We start from the raw sequence: 18,756 nt of genomic DNA, 5'->3' as shown, positions 1-18,756 counted from the left end.
TGATCTCTGTATCTTAAACTCCCGTCTACGGTCCTACCTGTGTTCTCTGTGTATTCTTCAGTCAGAGTGAACTCCTTCACTGGAGACGATCTTTGGCAGCCGGTGTTCGTCAGCGCGGTGCATCATGGTCCGGTCCCGCTGCTGTGCTTGCCTCCGTCCTGACGTTGGCTCTTTGCTTGTGCTGTCCTGGGGTTTTTGGACTGAAACACGGCCTCACGAGCCGGTTCAGCCCCGCCTGTAGTTATCGACAGGTACCTGGCGTGTGTTACTCGTGTTTTAGGTGATAATTACTAAAAAACACAAACTGTCTGACACCGAGCAGCTAGCATGACCCTCAGGGCTCCACGACCCTCCTGGAGAAAGTTAGAAAGTGTCACATATAACCAGCATTTACTGCTTTAACTAACATTTACTGCTTTAACCAGCATTTACTGCTTTAACCAGCATTTACTGCTTTAACTAACATTTACTGCTTTAACCAACATTTACTGCTTTAACCAGCATTTACTGCTTTAACCAGCATTTACTGCTTTAACCAACATTTACTGCTTTAACCAGCATTTACTGCTTTAACCAGCATTTACTGCTTTAACCAGCATTTCTCTGGGCATCAGCCAGGACTGGTGCTGTGGGGATGAAACCACACAGGACGCTGCTGGCGGGCTGTTCGACCTGCGCTAGGATGTGTCTCCCATTTAGTCTGAACTTTTATCCAAAGCGCCTTTTCAGCTATGGCTTTACTTGTCCCTCAAGACTATGTGCAAAGCGAGTCCTCGTCCTTTGTGGGCCTCGTCCACTGAAGTTCGCTGTGCCACTTGGAAACAGGAGCCTGGGACTGTCCAGCAGGAGCCGCAGTGATGTGGGTTCAGGTGCTCTGGCAGTGTCAGGGTGCCAGCTCAGAAAATCTCAGTTTGCTGCTGTGAGGAATGAAAACAGGCTGCAAAAAGGTGCAACGTGGCCAGGTAAGCATGGGAGACAGTCAAGTGCAGCTATCAATATCAACCTTAGGAAATCACCATGATACATATTTTAATTGTAGACCAGAATATCTGTGGATCTGTCAAGAAATTTCATTTCTAAATTATAATAGCAGTCAATAATTCTTCTTTTACATGTTTTCATTGCTCTAGTCAAAGAAGTCAAATGAGTAGAACATTTTTCATCGCTTCAAACCCTGTGGTTTCACTCGAGGATGGAGTTTTGACTTTGTTAGAGCACATCTTTACTTCTTTTCATTGACACCTGGTTTAACTTTATTTTTTCTTTGAGCAGCGTCCTTTATCCGCCACAGGGTGACAGATGCCCCTCTTTCTAGCGTGCCTCCATCATTTGTAGTGGTAAGAAATGTACCGAAGGCAGTCAGCTAAATCTGACCAGTAGCTACTACTGGTTTTCCCACACTGAAATACATTAAAGCTGAACACGATGATGACTTGAGTTTGGTATTGACTTCCCTGTTTATTTATTTCACAGATGAAATTTGACCAAGAGGGGAATGTTACGACATTTGGTGAGTGTTGGAAAATAATTGTATTATTCTTTTATTGACTTGTACAGTTTATTCAATGAGCAAAAGTGAGGCTTTTTCTTTAAAATTATTTCTTTTATCCTCTGAGAGGTTTAATTTTCAGGAAGAGTACATGTTTTAATTTGGTCGTATAGTCCAGACTGTATTTAGACTGTGATACAACTTTTACTCTTAAGGTTTTGTCCACATTCAATTTGTCATAAAAAAAAAAACGTGTGGTGTGTTAAAGACAATGCAGAAGGCGTTAAAGAATATATTTTATAACCTGAGCTTTTGGTGTAAAGTTGCGTCCTGTATGAAATCTGAAATGATGAAATAGATGACATACATGAAGGATGACAGCTGTTTTATTTCTGTTAGACTCAGCTCCACTTACTATTTTTTTCCTTTACAGAGAAGAAAAAAACGGAGCTTTGCCAGGAGCTAAGTCTTCAGGCCAGAGACCTTCGCTTTCAACACAGCACCAGCCTCACTGCTCGAAACAACTGCATTATTATACGAATGGAGGCACGTCGTCATTCAGCCTTAAAACTGTGTCACATAGAGACTGATGAGACATTCCTGTTCTCTACTAAATCTAGATCATCTTTGATCTGGTTGCTGATTGGGGAATTTTCAATTATGAACAATTTATAATAAAAACAGCGGCACTGCTTTTCAAGACATGGCCAATGCAGGCAATATGTAGTGGGGCAGTGTCACATCATTGAAGACACCTTCTCTCCCTCCTGTTGTTGTGTGGTTCTGCACTTGTACTCACACTCCAAAGTTATAATTTCACAACAAGAATTTTTCATTGATCTGGCCTCCCACAGCAAATATTTACAGATCAGAGTCACCTACTGGGCCTGCAGTCTTTCAAATGCAAGTCTTCATCCACAGAGCATATTCATGTTACATACTGTATGTTATTGCTAGAAACATGCGTCTGTTGCAAAAGAAATTCAGTGTTATTTTAAACATTGTCACTTTTGATAAAATCCCCTTTCTCCATTTCCTAACCAGAACATTTTGTGATGATGCACGTTTGATGTGATTTTCCAAAATCAGGGTTCAGACTACATGCTTCAGTATTTCCTGCCAAACTTCGTCCCTCCCCCTTGTTTCTCCACAGTCTCTGAAAGCCATCGTGACCCCACGCTCCCTTTTGGTGTTGGATTTTCGTGGTCTGGGTTTGGAACGCTGGTTGGTCCTGGAGCTCGCCCTTCAACTCGCATCACAGACACACTCTCTGCCTTTTGAGTTCAGAGCACTGGAGGCCGTACTGCAGCACAGGGTGAGCCAGATTACAGAAAACACACAGTGTGTGTATTTAACCATAAAACAATCTCATGGCCCTATGTGTATTCTTGTATATGTCTATAGATAAACACTCTGCAGACCCGGCTAAATGAAGTTGAACCTGCAATATTGGACACATTGGAATCCTTAGTTGATCCTAAAATCCTTTCTGCTGACAGAAGCAAACTACATATACTGCTGCAGAACAGCAAGAGGTAAAGAACTAAATCACTGACATAATTTGTAAATAAGAACTGGTATGTTTTTTTTAAATTATGGGTTAGAGGAGCTGGGGCTTTTACTTTCTTGACTATAACATTTCACCATATTAATGTTTAATTAACGTTTAAAATTTCAGCATCACACACAGCATATTTACCTCCATGACAGTAGTGGACATGTTTTGTTTTGTGCCCATCTCTCAATCTGTATCTTCCTCTTGTGTCTTGTGCCTCTGACAGTTTATCAGAGTTGGAGACGGACATAAAAGTTTTTAAGGACTCTTTGCTGAAGATTTTGGATGAGGACGAAATCATTGAAGAATTCTGCCTGACCAAGTGGACAGACCCAAGAGTTTTGTATGTCACACATGCACTTACACACACCAACATTAAAACTTTACTGGAGGTAGTGATAGCAGAATTATCAGACAGGCAGTATACCCACTTTTGGGGAAATGCAGAAGGGTTCAGGTTAGACATTTGATTGTTTTGTTTTTTTAATGGTCAAATTTATCATAATATATAGATAGTACTAAAAAGTAGTAAACGATGTTTTGTACATGGAATATGTATGAACAGTTTTATTTTTGTTCTGGAATTAAAAGTCCTACGTACAAGCAATCCTCACAAAATTAGGAAGGCATCCACAATGTTAAAAATGTTGACACAAAACATTAGCATTAAAGGAAGGTAGAAAAACAAATTGTGAAGAGTAAAGAACAACCACAAACATAAAAATATGTTTTTGCACAGGTCTATTGATTTTTAATTATGGTAGTTTAAGATTTTGACATGATTTTAATTCCAGTTGTATTTTTCATTTTTATTATTGGAGGAAAAACATTTTGCATGAAAACACTTTTTTTCTAAATTCTAAAGTGTAGTACTAATTGCTGTACCAGGACCAGAATGCCAATATTGTATTTTTATCTATCTATCTATATGACTGTATGTCATTCTCTGTGTCTGTGTCTTTCTAGTGAGGAAAGCAGTTTGGGTATCGACCACGCGGAAGAGATGGAGCTGCTTTTGGAAAATTACTATATGCAGGTGCTGCCACTTAAAAACAGTATTTAACAGATATACAGTAAAAATGACTTGACATTGTTAGAATAACTAATGTCTGCTCAACAATGAATGTTCACAAGTTTAATGTACATTGACATTTTCAGAGTTGATAGCTGGAAGAACATGTTCTAGATTAGACTACACATCAAGGCCTGTGCAAACATTTATTCTTCTTTGCAGTTTTATTTTTCTGTTGTACCTGTTGCCTCTCTTAGTTGGGTGTTAATAACACTTCAGTATTATCTACAAGCACAGCACCGTGATCATGTTGAGTGTTCATGCATTGACCATGAGCTCCTCCACACAGGCTGAGGAGCTGGGGAACAAGTCCAGAGAACTGAAAGGGCTGATAGATGACTCTGAGAGTGTCATCTTTATCAATCTGGACAGGTACACACTCATACTGGGACCATAGTATACATAAAGCATGTACTGTATACTGTATACATATTTTTGGATAACTTACAACATGGTTATTTAAGATCCTATAAATGGAGCTGCAATCTAATTGTCCCACTTGTATTATATTTATGTCTGTGTCTTGTGTATGTTTTCTTGGGTGTAGTTGCTATAAAAATCTTTGTCTTTCTCCGACTGTAAAACAAATCAGAGAAGTTATTAGGCTGACCTATAAAAGAGGTATTTTGTGTGTTGTCTGTTTTACTCTAGCCATCGTAACGTGATGATGCGTCTTAATCTGCAGCTGACGATGGGCTCCTTCTCCCTTACCTTATTTGGTCTGATAGGAGTCGCCTTTGGAATGAATTTGACATCGTCCTTCGAAGAGGTGAGACCAGCTTCCTTCTAAAGAATCTAAAATGGATTTCATACTGGCTGTTTACGACCTACCAAATATGAGGATATTCTTGCTCGTCTCAGTTTATGTAAGCCTCTGATTTTTGGATACACATAACTTCTAATTGGTGTTACTATTATTGACATTTTACAGAAAGATTAACCCATTATATTTGTTACACCCCGGCCTAGGGATTACCTAGGTGAACCATGAATAACTCCCCTCTTCCCAGCACCCAGAAAAGGACCAGTGTTACTGATCTCAGAATTATTTATTTGCACACTTCATCTTGCACAACGCAAGATTTTTGCCAAAATATGACCCAAAAAAAATAACAAAACTCATGCTGGCCACTGGTTCTGGAAAACTAGAAAGACGAGAGCCTCCCTTTGATAGACAGGGAGGATTTGGCTTGTAACATCCCAGTTCCAAGACAGCGACAAGTCAACACCTGAAAAACAAACACACACACACACAGAGGAGAGGTCAAGGCAAAGCAAACTTGACCCTTATGACTAGGGTTGTAACATATTTCTCAATTAGTAGGTTTTCTTGTTTGTCTTTTGTGTATCCCGTCATGTATCTAAATTTATCTCGCACACTTTACCTTTTTAAAATTTGTACCCACATTTAGTTTTGTCTGTTTCTCTCTGTTTGTTACCAGGACCCTCGTATTTTCTGGCTGGTTACAGGCTTCATGTTCTTGGGTAGCGGGCTGATATGGAGGCGACTGCTGTCATTTCTGGGACGACATCTAGAGCCTTCAGTACTCCCACCAGTAAATACACACATTCACAGTGAAATTTACATGGACCTGTCACCATTTGTGTTTTTTCATTAAGTGCCAGATGGTGTAATCCGATCTAGTTCAGTGCATAGAATATGGCACCATGGCAGCATGTTCTGAAGCCACTCCTGACCCCAAATTCATTTTATAAATTGCTGAAGGTTAATTTTTAGTAGTACCAGATGAATGAGTGTACTCTCTCTCGTTTATGATACAGATCCCGCAAGTGTGGAAGAGAAGTCTGAAAGCAACAGACATCAAAGCTGGAGTCAGATGAAGTTCTGCCCCCACTGCGTCAAATGCCACAAACCTCCCACAGACTCTGCGGCTATAAATGCACATCTTTTATTACCTTGGACCTCATCAGTTGTTGCAGAAGGCTGGAAATTTTCATTTTTTTTAACACACCTCAATGTTTTACTCTACCACAATATATTGGGTTCATTTTAGATGTATGATTAGATGGTTTCATATCTAATCATATTACATCTTTATATTTGTGAGTGAAACAGGGCACAGAGTCATGAGTCAGCGTCATATCACTCTGTCATGACTCTGATGAGGTTTTATGGGTGTATGTACAGGTGAGAAGCAACACTGGATCTAATTTGATGACCACTTTACCTGCAGTTGTATGATCCCTCATTTCAGAGGTGAAGAAAATAGGTTAAAAGGCTCTTATTTGTGCTATTATTTATAAGTGTGAACCATATGGATCTGTAAAGTCTATTTATGCTACTATGTACTTTAATTAATGTGTTGAGCTGACTCCCACATTGTAACATCAGTTTGACAAACATTACATTTTTGCAGTTTTCTCTACTTTGAAAAGTCAAATATCAGCTGTGAAAAGAATCTGTCTCCGAAACAGAAGTGGATTTAGCCTGGGGTTCAGAATACCTCTGGGACTCACAAGATAAACATGAACGGTCATCAGATAAAATCAGTCCCTGGTAAAACTGATCCAAATTGATAGACATGCATCATTATGTGTACAGGAGTCACAAGCAAAAACCGCTTCCTTACAGTACCGTGTATCATTTCTAGCCAAACCTATAAGAGTTTGACTGTTGTCTATATTCAGTGCCTATAAAAAATATTTACTTACCTTGAAATTATTCGTGTTTCATTTTTCGAACACACAATAAATTTGAGGTGGAGCTTTTCTAACAATGAACACAACAAATAAGTAAAAACAAAAAAGTGATCTCAAAAACATTTAACATAACAAAACAGTTAAGCATTTACCATTTCAAGGCATCTGACAGCTGAATGATAGTGGACAAAATAAATCTTTACATTCACTATAAAATCTAAAAAAACAAAAAATTATAATATATAAATTATCTATATTATATAATTATATATTATATAATATATAAATATTTTTGATTTATGTGTCAGTAATGACTATTCTTCTACACTAGAGGGAGACATGCTGTCATTTTATTTGATGGTGCATCCTGCACAGCACAAACTACCAGAAGTATAAAACTGATACAAAAAAAACAGTCAATTGAATTTTATGCATTTATACAATACTGCGTGATAAAACACTGACATGAACAGTGATGATATTTTTTCAACTTTTGAGGTGTAATACTGCACTTAATAGGTCTTCAGCACAGATTTATGTATCACAATTTACCCAGTTAATAATTTATCCAAATTTGTTTTAGGGAACAATCTTTATAAGAGAAGTTGCTCTAACTTCTAGCTTTGTATTGTAGCCTAGTTTCTGTCTCACCAACACAGAAATGTCGTTTATGTAGAGTTACTAAAAAGAAAATTGCTACCATTATTGTTTGAGTAGTGTTGTAGGGTGTAGTGTTGATACTTAAGCAGTTAAATGTGTATTTCTATTGCAAAGGGTAAGCAGAACCCAAAATAAGTTTACCTATCATTTGAGGAGGTTTTACCAGCTTAACCTGCTATGAGAAAGCCATGTAAATAAATGCAGTAGTGCAAGAGTTCCTTAGACTCTTAAAGTAGTAATACCAGAATTTTAAAAAAATTGTCAATTTCAAGTAAAAGTCCAACATTTCAAATTATATAGTAAAAGTACGAACATATCAAGTTAATTTAATTAAAGTATCACATGTAAAGGTACTAATTCTGAAAATTAGCCCTCTGCTGAATATTAAAAAAAAAATTATGCTGATACATCAGTGTGTAAGCAGCATTTTACTTTTGTAGTTACTAAATGCTTATATTTTAAAAACACAGGACAGACATACCACTATCCTGAAATGAACCTAAGATTAATTAAATTAAGTATCGATCCAAAATGGAATCAAACTCAGGAGCCAAAAGATAACAACAGAGTATCTTGTGGACATCACCCCTGTAAGTTTTATTTATTATCTGTTTCAGCTGTGTATTTTTTATTCTGTGATCATCTCCAAAATGAATCTATACAGTTCTATTAAGGCAGCCATTTTACAGTCCAATAAGAACAAAACATTATTATTATTTTTAATAGTTACGAGGTGAAACTTAATCCTAAATATTTTGGAAATATTTGGAAATATTAGATTTGGGGTGCATACAATGACTGCCTATGGATCCTGCTCAGACAGCCGAGGTTTAGTAGTACTAGTGAGTTGTTATACATGTATCTGACAGGTTTAATAGCTCGGGGGGGAGAAGACATTTTTAAAAGGATTGTTAATCCGGTTTAACTGAAATCAGTTACCGGTCCACCCTTTGGGAGTATTGGTCCTGTTGTAAAAAATGGTTTTCCTTTCTTTTCTTCTCTGTTCTTTCATATATTTAATGTGATTAAGTATGCTATACAGTTCGGCCCTTAGTAACAAAACATAATTTTGGACAGATCTGTATTTATATACGAAGGAGGAGGCGCGGTGACGTATGGACGGCGGCGGCTCACGCGGCAGCCTTAAATGCACCTGTGATGTCCACTTGGCCACGCCCCCAGCCCCAGGTCGCCTTCTTCAGCGGACGTCACGGCGTGCTGACGTCATTGCGGAGACACGCTGTCCTGCCAGTCCAAACAACTTTTGCCGAGCAGCTCCACATCACAACGCGTTCAGGACTCGGACGCCGAAGTGCTGAGATTTAGCTAAACAAAGCAGCCGAGAGCTTAAGCGAAAACGTTTATTTCAGTTTTTAACCATTATATATATATAGTTTTCTTTTCCAAGTGCCGTTTCTTTTTGGAAGTTAGGATGAGGAATCTGTCGTTGTTGTTCGTCGTTGGTCTGGCGACTGGTTTTCTCAGTGAAAAAGTAAGTAGCTTTAAATTAAGGTTGTATTTATCGTTTTGGCCGATTTGGTTATTGGAAAACCTGAGTTTTATTTGACTCCATAATGTTGACTTTGTGTAATTCCTTGTGTTCAGAGAAAAGGCACAAATTATCCGTTAAGATAACGTAAATTTAAAAAAGGCAAACCTCTTTAACGTTAAATCTTGTCCGTTATTTGTTTGCATTTTTTTCGCATAAAACTAGCTAGTTGGGAACTTGTTTTAAATACCCTGCATACAATGTTATACTTAACTATTTTGTCCAGTATATTCATTGTATTAGCTAGCACGAGTTCCTTAATTGGTCTGTTTGAACGTGCGTGCTAAAAAAAAAAAAAAAAAAAAAAAGCTCTTCATGAAAATCAGGTATCAGATTTTTTTTTTTTTTTTAGTCCGAGCAAATGTTAACTAACTTACCTTACCTTCCAGGAAGCAATCATATTTACACAAGGGATGTGTTATTTGGCGAACTAATGCAGGGTTCACTGATATTCAGACACGCACTGTGTGTTCAAGCCGAGATCAGGCGACCAAGTTCACGCTGGGCTAAAGTCTGCTCAGCCTCCAGTTCACCAAAACCTCCAGACCTGCCATGGATTTCTGGCCCACACGAGTTTTAAAATGTCAGTATTTGCAAAATGAAATTCAAAGTGAGAAAATAATGAATGCCACACCAGGGTGAAAGTGCTAAGAAGAGGAGGGGAAGAAAAAAAAATCCTGTTTGTTCGGACAAATCTGGCAGCATATTCGTTTTCTGTTCTGTGTTTCCCCTGTCTTTTTTTAAAGCTGGAAAACACCTGGAAATGACAGACTAAGGCAGAGCTCAGCACATTATCACCAATCAGAACAATATCCCAGTCGCATGAAATATTAGTCCAAGATGAGAACAAGGAAAGGGACAGAGATACAGTCCGACCTGAGTTTGACCTGCAGGATATTTGTATTTGGGCAAATACTGAGGGAAAGTTTCATTTCTGTCTCAGAAGAACTTTATTAATCCCCAAGGGGAAATTCAATTGTTACAGCAGTTATTCTACTTAAACTTTAAATTAATATTATTTAAATTATATTAATTAGTAAAGTAATTAATTAAGCTAATCTATGAATATAGCTGATATCATGTCACAAATATGATCACTGCTAAACATTGATTGCATTTGTCTGTTGTGTTCCTGTTCTGATCCTAACATGTTTTGATTCTCCATTTCTTCATGCCACTAATGCAGACTCCTGCTCTACGTTGCTGGGCGTGATCACTGTCTGTTTCTATGAGCGTGGCTCAGGTGGTTGTAGAAATACTAGTTAGTCAGTGAGTAAAGTTAATCATATCTGACAGATCAGTGTTGAAACAGGCTTAATGCCGTTTATTAGCCATAGTTGTGTCATTTTCCTGCTGGGCTAGTCCAGACACGCATGCAACTGTGGCTTGCCATCCCTTGGTGTAGAAAATTGGTAAACAGTTTGTTCTACCTGAAGTCTCATGCTCTCACTTAGTCAGCAGCACAGTATTAGTCTCAGCTGGTTAGTCACAACGCTGTTCTTTTATTTGAAGGTGAGACTGTACACATCTGATTGGTTGCCAAACTGTTTCTGTAACATTTTTGTATAACTTTGAATCTCACAAGGTCCTTAAAAGGACCTGAAAAGGTCTTGTAGTTTTTTTTTTTATAGAGGGAAGTGCCAGTCTTACTCTCTTACTCTTACTCTTTTACTCTCTCTTACTCTTACCACCTCTCTTACTACTCTTTACACCAGCACAAAGTTTGTTTTTTTTTTAGTCTCTTAACTGATGAAATTCAATGTTTGCCAACTTTGGACTACAACTAGTTTAGTTTGTGGTCAGCAGATTCAAATACCATGATATGTGTCCCAGTTTAGGACATTACACTGTCTTTTGTGTGTAGGAGAAAAGTATAACCCTTGCTGTTGATATCACACTTTGGAATTTGGAGAAATGCTTTTATACCTGTCTTTATGTGCAATCTTCCCAAACTCTGTCCAGACCTGCCGGGCTGTGTAAAAAAAAAAAAAAGTACAATACCTATTTATATTGACTTGGCTCCTGATTCTTTTATTGTCAGGTAATGTTGCCATTGTGATGCTTTTATAGACTATAGCTGCTGTTAAACAACTAAACAGACATTTAGGGGTCAAACATTTTATGACTCATAGCCTTGGACAAACATACACCCCCCTTGGATACAGCTTTTTGTGCTGCTTCTGCTGCGAGCTAGGTGGTGATGACAAGTCTTCTGTGTGCTTTTGGCTCTTACACAACCCCCCTCCTGATCCAACTGCTTTCTCACTGACTCACAGCTCAATGTCCAGCAGACAAAAAATATAGATTTGCGAACATCAAGATTTAATTATGCATTCTCCCAGCACATGTGCACCCTGCCTGATACATGCCTGTAGTGTTTTACTGCTGTTACCAAAATGTTTCCAGAAAAGCTCATAATGACAAAGACTAGGAATACCAGATGGTTATATATGATCTGTGTGTGTGTTTGTGTGTAAGTGTGCACTCTGTGTACAAATCTATGTTATCCAGATGTATGAGTCAAGTCTTCAGTAAATCCTAATGCATAGCAGGGCACGGGTGTGTTTGTGTGTGAAAACTTTAAAAGCGATTTAGCTGATAAATCAATTAGTCAACAGATAAGTATTTCACAGTAAAACAGATAATTGCTCATCAGTTAATTGGTTTATTTAATAATTCTTAAATTGCAAACTGCATATACTTAAGTGCTGATAGTCATTTGTCATTAGAGACAACAAAGTTGATTTTAAAAAAATAAATCAATATAGTAGTCCATTATAAAAGAAATTGGTTATTGCATTGCAACTTGTCATGTAGTGAAAATATGGTCTTGTGTCACTTTATACACGTTTCTGTTTGTTTTGTCACTTTAAATAAAGTAACTAAAGTTTCTCTTTCACCCACTATGAAGAATTAAGTTTCATGTATTTACATTTTTTGGATATTAGATTATATATTTTTTGATGTGAACATAACCATAATAGAACATAACCTTCTCTAACGATATAAAGGGTGTTGTTTAAAGCACATGCACAGGTGTGTATTGTAAATATAAGACAGCTCTGAGCTGAAGCTCTTCTTGGTCATCTACACAAAGTCTAAATTTACAGATGTAGAATCAACATATTAGACACATGGATGCCTCTAGTTTAGTGTGTGTTTCTTTGTGTTTCGTTTTGACAAGCACAGTATCTGCTTTTATAATCTCTGCCTGAAGGTAGCAGGAATGTGAGAGCCCTGTCTGCTATTTTAGTCAGCCCTGGCATTATGTGACTTCGCTTTTCCTTTGAAAGCTGATGTTAATGATGTTCTGTTTGGGCTGTTTCACCATGATTTGAACATCTGGTTCGATTCATGTTTTTCTCTTCACATTTCGTTCCTTATTGTTCGTTGTTACATCTCAGTTCACTCAGACAAACACAGATATTACAGACAACTGGAAGTTGAGCTTAAAAACAGGTTTTCCTTGAGTTCATCTGTAGCTTTCTACAATGTCACAAAACCAAACAGCATTAGATTAGGTGTTTGGTCTGTAGTTAAAGAAATTATTGGCAGAGAGAGTTACTGTTTGCATGATTTTTTGGGGGGGGTTGTTTGCTGCTTTATTGTATTTTTGCCTACAGATCACTTCTGAAAGGCTTATATGTTTATTATATTTATTTATACACCTGCTTTCTTCAAGTGTGGATATTTAAAGGCCCAATGGTAAACTTTCTGCTCTCGGAAGCATCTGTTTTACAAGATATGATACTGTACTTTCCCTGTCTCTCACTTTCCTTTTCTTTGTCTAGTCTCCTTCCCTCAGCCCTCTCTCACCACCTGTGTTAGTGGAAGCATAGTATGCATACCAGACATACTCCATGTCTCAATGGCCCATATTCATCCACATCCCTGTGTGTGTCTGTCAGTATTTTTCACTATCAACATCTACTGAGCCATGCCTGCCTGTTTGGAGTTGTTATCATGTTTCTGATTCATGTGTTTTCCTAGACTGCCTGAATTTATTTTGCCTGGTTTCTTTTCAACAAATTTCAGGCATAAACACAGCCACATATCATTAAACTGATGAATAACCTCATCATTAAATGATGAGGCAAGTAGGACTTTTTTTCATCACACTCCATGTTGTGTTTGGATTTGTGTGTGTGTGTGTGTTCAATTCTCTGTTTTGTGTGTTTTTAGTTTTTATTTTTTTTATTTAAACTATGGTCAAATTAACAGACACCACTGAACACTCTTATTTGGCCAGCATGGGTCATTGCTTGTGAAAGGTATTGTCTTATCCAAAACTGGAGCGACATTCACGTGTTTTCAATTAGTGAAAGGAATTCTGCATGTGCGAATGAAGGAGATTTATGCATATGTTTGTCTTTGTTAGTGTTTCCGTCCCACTTGCTCATATGAGTAATAATGTCTGCAATTTTTTTCTCCCAGTTCTTTGTCTCCTCCCAGTCACCCATTTCCACGCCAGATGACCTGTACCTAGAGGGCAGGACGTCAGGTGACGTCCCTATAGATGATGAAGATGGCCAAGATGACGGCTCAGGTTCTGGATCTGGAGACTACAGTAAGGAGACCACTGTTTCTTGAAGTTGCCCCTTTTTTTTTGTGTTGTTTGGGGGTTTTTTTCACATTTTTAAAGATTCAAGTCATTTTAGGTGAAACTGGTAGTATAATCTGTTTATTAGTTTTAATATTTAAATAGACAGGTCATTTACATTCCCCAAAGTTAAAAGTGTTTTTGAGGTGAGTGCTTCATCTGTCTCAGATTTAGGTGTCACTTCAGATGAAGAGATACTCAGGAGGATCTCCAACATCTCTAAGACCACAATCTCCAAAGAAATGGTTCCAGTTCAACCGCAGCCAACAGCAGATTCTCCTCAAAACCCAGAAACCACTGCAGCAGGCAGCCAGGATGAAACAACCACAGGGAAGACACCACTATACATATTCCCTGATGTGGACAATGAGGATAAGGAGGTAGAGTATAACTATTCCTTCTATTCAAACCCTTAACTTAAAGGTGGAAAATTACACAATGCACATTTAAAAGGTTTAGACTAAAAGACCTTGCAAGTATACGATGATTATAAGCATGGTGACTTATTTGACTGATGATGGTGAGATTTTGCGTAGTTGGTTCTTACAATGAGGAGCAGCTTTAACAATGTGTTTCCAACATCCACTTGTCAATCTACTTGATTATTTAGTACATCATGCATTTAATTGCTGCCCATATTCTTCCAGGTGAAAGATATCGGCCCAACAGCTGACTGGTTCACAGAGAGCACCAGCCCCATCTCCACCAGTATAAATGAAGATTCTGAGGACAATAGTCTGACTAGGTGGGACATCTCAACACCCAAAGATACTAAAGAGGGAGTTTCGCTCGAAGAGCTTGACAATGAAATTATACCCAGTGATGATCGAGGCAGCAGACGATATAGCATGGACTTTCCTGAGGAGGTGACCTCTGAGAACGTGTGGGAGAGGACAGGGGTGTTGGCAGGTAAGGCCTGATTCCACAAGCCCTTTTGAGAATATCAGGAATCAGATTGTCGAATAGCTTCTGAATTTAGGCTTTGTAAGATCATCTTATTGCTACTACTGTGTGTTAGCAGTAGCCGAATGGGGGGAAAAACGAAATACAATTTTGCTATTCTTTACTTCCTTTTCAGCGGTGATAGCATGCGGAGTCATCGGATTCCTCTGTGCTGTTTTCCTCCTCCTCCTCCTCGGCTACCGCATGAAGAAGAAAGACGAAGGTAGCTATGAACTGGGAGACAGCAAACTTTCCACAACAGCCTATCACAAAGCACCTACCAAGGAGTTCTATGCCTGAACTGACCAAAAGCAGCTTTGAATGAAATCTGTCACCTGCCAATCAGGACTAGGAATGGATCTATAAACAGCTGAAGATGATTCTTTTGAAGGTTGAAGTCAAGCACCTCTGTTCTTCTTCAGTACTTCTTTTTTCGTTTTTCCTACATTTCTCCTCTGCCATCCTTTTTCCACATAATGTTCAGTTTTTGTGAAGAAGTCATAAGAGAAGAAATGATTTACTGTAAATGCATTGCTGTTATTCCATGCAAGATAAGGAGTTTAGACATTGAATATACATTTTAAGACAAGAGTTTTTTCACTCAGTTTATTTTGAAGGACAGTAAATCAGCTTCAAGGTATTGATTACAGTGTGCCTTTAAACCTGTTACTTCTGTAAACTGAACCATGTTGGGTTTGACTTACAGACACAGATTGTCCCATTTAGGAGAGCCAAAGCTGAACTTTCCCTACTCAGAGGAACAATGTGAGGAAGCAAGTGAATGAGTAGCCTTAATGCACTTTGAATGCTGATAAATGAAACTGTACCAGATGTGTGATTAGTATTGCAGAGCAACAAATGTTGATGCCCCTTTCCCTTTGAGGTCAGAGCTGCTCGGTTTAACCTGTTGCATTTTGAGATTTCGTTTTCTGTATGCTTTTTGCTGAATTGAAGATTGTTTGATTTTTGTTTGTTTTATTGTTGTGAGCTATATATATAATTTTTTTCCCCCATATGCTGCCCAGTATTGGTATGAATTTTTTTTCTGGAGGTGCAGTACCAGTCAATTTTAACTTTTGACTGGTACTGCACATATTTTTTTTGTTTTTTTCATATATATTTAGTTTAAGACTCACAGAACTGACCAAATATAAATGTTCTTTGTCATTTGGGGAATAGTTTTGTAGCTTTTATTCAGTTTTTCGAGGTTATTTTTCCATAAGCCATTTTAAAAGAGGATCCCAGTCTTAATCGGACTGTGGTAGCCTTACTAGGTAAAAGTCACTCGATTATGCATCTGTCCATCATTAGTATTATTTTCAGGTCTGTTTCTTTGGGGACTGAGAACAACAAGCATGTGGAGCAGGATTGCTAAAGTTGAGCCAAATTAAATGACTATAATTTAGAAACTATAGACGTGAGCAGCATTGTCTAACAAAAGCCAAAACACATTCCTTTCTTGCTGTCAGCTGTACAATAGCAGGGTTTGAAGTGAATAGAACAGTGACAGCAGTGTTTCTTACAGTTTATAAAGTATGGGCATATTTACACATCAAGAACGGTCAAAATGCAATCAATTACTGTTTTCTGATTTCTGTGTCTTTACTGTAATAAGCAATGTAACCTGCTGGAGGCTCTGACTCTTTATTGGTTATAATTCTACTTTGCATACAAGCATGTCAGGTTTTAAACACGTTTTCTAATTCTCAAGCTATACCTCGACCAGACGACCAAAGGAGCTATGGGGACTGTAATAGGAAATTCATTAAAGATGCAGTGAATAAGTAGAACAGCAACAACATTGTATGTGTGTACACCTAGGTGAAAATATATATCTTGGAGAAAATATTGAGGTTCTGCCGACGATTCGGAAAGGTTGCATTGAAGCACTAAATCAGATCAGATCAGTGGTCAATACATAGAGAGAGGTGGGGCAGTTTACCTGCCCTCTATCTACACATTCTTTTCAAAGTTAGATTGATTTCAGGTTGTTCTTTTGAGTTTGGCATTATTGTTGCATTACAAGTATGGATTTGGTATAGGCATTTCCTTACAGGCTTGTAATAGTCATTTTTACTTGCATCCTATGTCAAAGTTCGTTTCTCTGCCTGTTGCATCAATATTCAGTTATTTCAGTTTGATTTCTTCCATGAGGCAATGTAACATTGTGAATGTTGGTGTGAGAGGTTGAATTTATCTTTTGTGCTTTAGTCAAGGATGCTTAAGTGTTTACATGATATAATTTCCTTTGCCATAATAGAAATGTAATGTATTATTTTAAGACAATTCTAGACAAAGACAAACTACCTATCACTACGGCTGGAATAAACGGGATAATCTGATCAATAACTCACTGTGACCTGCTGATGACATGTTTGGTGGGTACTTCAATTCTTAGTGCCTCATAGTTCATTTTCTACATTTATTTACAGTATTAGTGTCATGATTTGACCAAACCACATCTTTAATGGTTATAGGTTAGACTCCACTGTATGTGGTCTAGGAAAAATTCTGGTGTTTCTGTTGGCGTCATCAACAGAAATGTCTCGATATATATGTCATACCCATACAGGGTTAAGACAACGGGTTAACCCCTGCTGGCAATCCAACAGGTGGTGACAAACAATATTTCTCTTTTAGGACTCTTAATTTTATACAGTATGTTGATTATAATATAATTTATATGTATTTATACTTGCTTAGACTACAGTTCAGGTTAATGTGTCAATGATAAATTGGGATTATACAGTATTTACTTATGATTGAACCCTTTTTGTGCCTACTGCTCAATTCTTTTTTCAATATTTATGTTTTTAATGTATGTGATAAGCTTAGGTTTAGTTCCGTTTTAATTTCATTATCAGTTATCTATCTTTTTACAAACACCTTTTCATATGAAATGCATTTAATGAATGAATAATGTATAATATCAAGTTCTTTGTAAATACTTGCAGCTTTAAATTTTATAACCATCCAAATTGAATATGAATTGACTGAAGCATTGACATAATAAAAGCCTACAACAACGGTATGGAGCAACTTAAAATCAAACTATCAATAAACACATGCACATGAGCTGGCCTACAGAAAACTGTGTTGCTGAAATGTATCTTATGAGGTTCACTACTGAATAAAATATGTGGCTTTAAAGTAATGCTAAAACTGACCGCTTGTCATTTTTTTGGCCAGGGCGATTGGTGTGCAAAGTAAGAGCATACATTCCTTCATTGTTCTCATACACCGCACAAGACAGATGTATACACTCAATAACGTGTGCTAATGTTTAACCTCCTCCTGGACCCTGTAACTTTCTGCCCCTTTAGTGACACTTTTTCCTCATTTTCCACTTTTTACTCTCTCTCTGTGCTACAAACCTGTGTGTTGGTGTCAGTGGTGTGTTTTCATTGTGTGAAAGGCAAAACCAAGATTTTTCAAAAACTGTATGAAAAGCCAGATGCTAAGGAAAGTCCTTTGATGGTTCCATCTAAATTCATGGCATCTTTAGATCTCGCTGAATATGTACAGTTTGAACAAGTAACGAGCTATTGTGAATGACATGTGTTATGCTGAAAGGTCAGCTGCAGTTGCAGCTTTTGTTCCTTTTGTTTGCACAGTAGTGCAGAAAAACATTTCCTACTGACCTCAAAAAAAATCCTTTTTAAATGTAGGTGCCAAGAAAAAAACTAAGCCAGCAGCAGCTGAGAATAGAGCCAAATGGTCAGATGTTTTCCAAAACCCAATAATACAGAAAGAAAACAAACGGCAGAGGAAATATTATCTTACATCATCACATAAAAACAAATGGCTTAAAGTAAACAGTAGTTAAACCTCTGTTCATAACATCATATGAAATAATATACTAAAGTAGGAGTGTATGAAAAATACTGTCCTCACATGGAGAGTCGTGGACTGCAGAGGAATGCAGAAAGTTAGTGACAGAGGAACATAAGGAGTGAAACCATAGATTGGGATGTGGACTGAGAAGTGCTGTGTTTTCTAGTGTGGAAACAATACATTCCAAGCACTGGACTTCATTTTGGCAAGTACAGCTGTTTACAAGGAGATATGTCAATGTATGAAGGAACACATTATTCAAAAGTACTCCTTCAAACCGCTTGTTTGGTTTCTGCTGAGAAGAAAGGCGGCACTGATGTAATAAAATGGTCAAAGTCAGACCAGTACAGTTCCCATACCCAGATGTGAAAACAAGTATCTGATTGTGCAGCTG

At 37.7% G+C, this 18,756-nt stretch overlaps 2 protein-coding genes across 2 annotated transcripts; both read left to right on the top strand.

Annotated features, from left to right (window-relative positions):
• The first annotated feature begins 109 nt into the window (after positions 1-109).
• Positions 110-6,790, top strand: mrs2 (magnesium transporter MRS2). Its single transcript, XM_026294332.2, has 12 exons — positions 110-962; positions 1,273-1,337; positions 1,474-1,510; positions 1,923-2,035; positions 2,643-2,804; positions 2,894-3,024; positions 3,271-3,387; positions 4,011-4,080; positions 4,406-4,488; positions 4,768-4,885; positions 5,559-5,672; positions 5,899-6,790. Exons 1-12 carry the CDS (start codon positions 635-637, stop codon positions 5,956-5,958), a joined length of 1,398 nt encoding a protein of 465 aa, XP_026150117.1. The 5' UTR covers positions 110-634; the 3' UTR covers positions 5,959-6,790.
• A 1,889-nt stretch (positions 6,791-8,679) lies between these two features.
• LOC113122641 (syndecan-2-like) lies at positions 8,680-17,682 on the top strand. The gene is made up of 5 exons (XM_026294122.1): positions 8,680-8,929; positions 13,421-13,553; positions 13,755-13,966; positions 14,234-14,495; positions 14,665-17,682. Exons 1-5 carry the CDS (start codon positions 8,870-8,872, stop codon positions 14,826-14,828), a joined length of 831 nt encoding a protein of 276 aa, XP_026149907.1. The 5' UTR covers positions 8,680-8,869; the 3' UTR covers positions 14,829-17,682.
• The last annotated feature ends 1,074 nt before the right edge of the window (positions 17,683-18,756 follow it).

Source organism: Mastacembelus armatus, chromosome 16, assembly GCF_900324485.2.
Source record: "Mastacembelus armatus chromosome 16, fMasArm1.2, whole genome shotgun sequence".
NCBI classification, from domain to species: Eukaryota; Metazoa; Chordata; class Actinopteri; order Synbranchiformes; family Mastacembelidae; genus Mastacembelus; species Mastacembelus armatus.
The sequence above is the reverse complement of the archived record's forward strand: the minus strand, read 5'-3'. Positions and strand labels throughout refer to the sequence as shown.

What these genes read in the sequence shown, in the direction of transcription:
- mrs2 (XM_026294332.2), top strand. Translation starts at nt 635, where the DNA reads ATGAAACCACACAGGACGCTGCTGGCGGGCTGTTCGACCTGCGCTAGG. An exon ending in AAAAGGTGCAACGTGGCCAG is followed by an intron (nt 963 to 1,272) that starts GTAAGCATGGGA and finishes TTCTTTGAGCAG; the next exon opens with CGTCCTTTATCCGCCACAGG. An exon ending in AGCCTTCAGTACTCCCACCA is followed by an intron (nt 5,673 to 5,898) that starts GTAAATACACAC and finishes TTTATGATACAG; the next exon opens with ATCCCGCAAGTGTGGAAGAG.
- LOC113122641 (XM_026294122.1), top strand. Translation starts at nt 8,870, where the DNA reads ATGAGGAATCTGTCGTTGTTGTTCGTCGTTGGTCTGGCGACTGGTTTT. An exon ending in TTCTGGATCTGGAGACTACA is followed by an intron (nt 13,554 to 13,754) that starts GTAAGGAGACCA and finishes CATCTGTCTCAG; the next exon opens with ATTTAGGTGTCACTTCAGAT. An exon ending in GAGGACAGGGGTGTTGGCAG is followed by an intron (nt 14,496 to 14,664) that starts GTAAGGCCTGAT and finishes CTTCCTTTTCAG; the next exon opens with CGGTGATAGCATGCGGAGTC.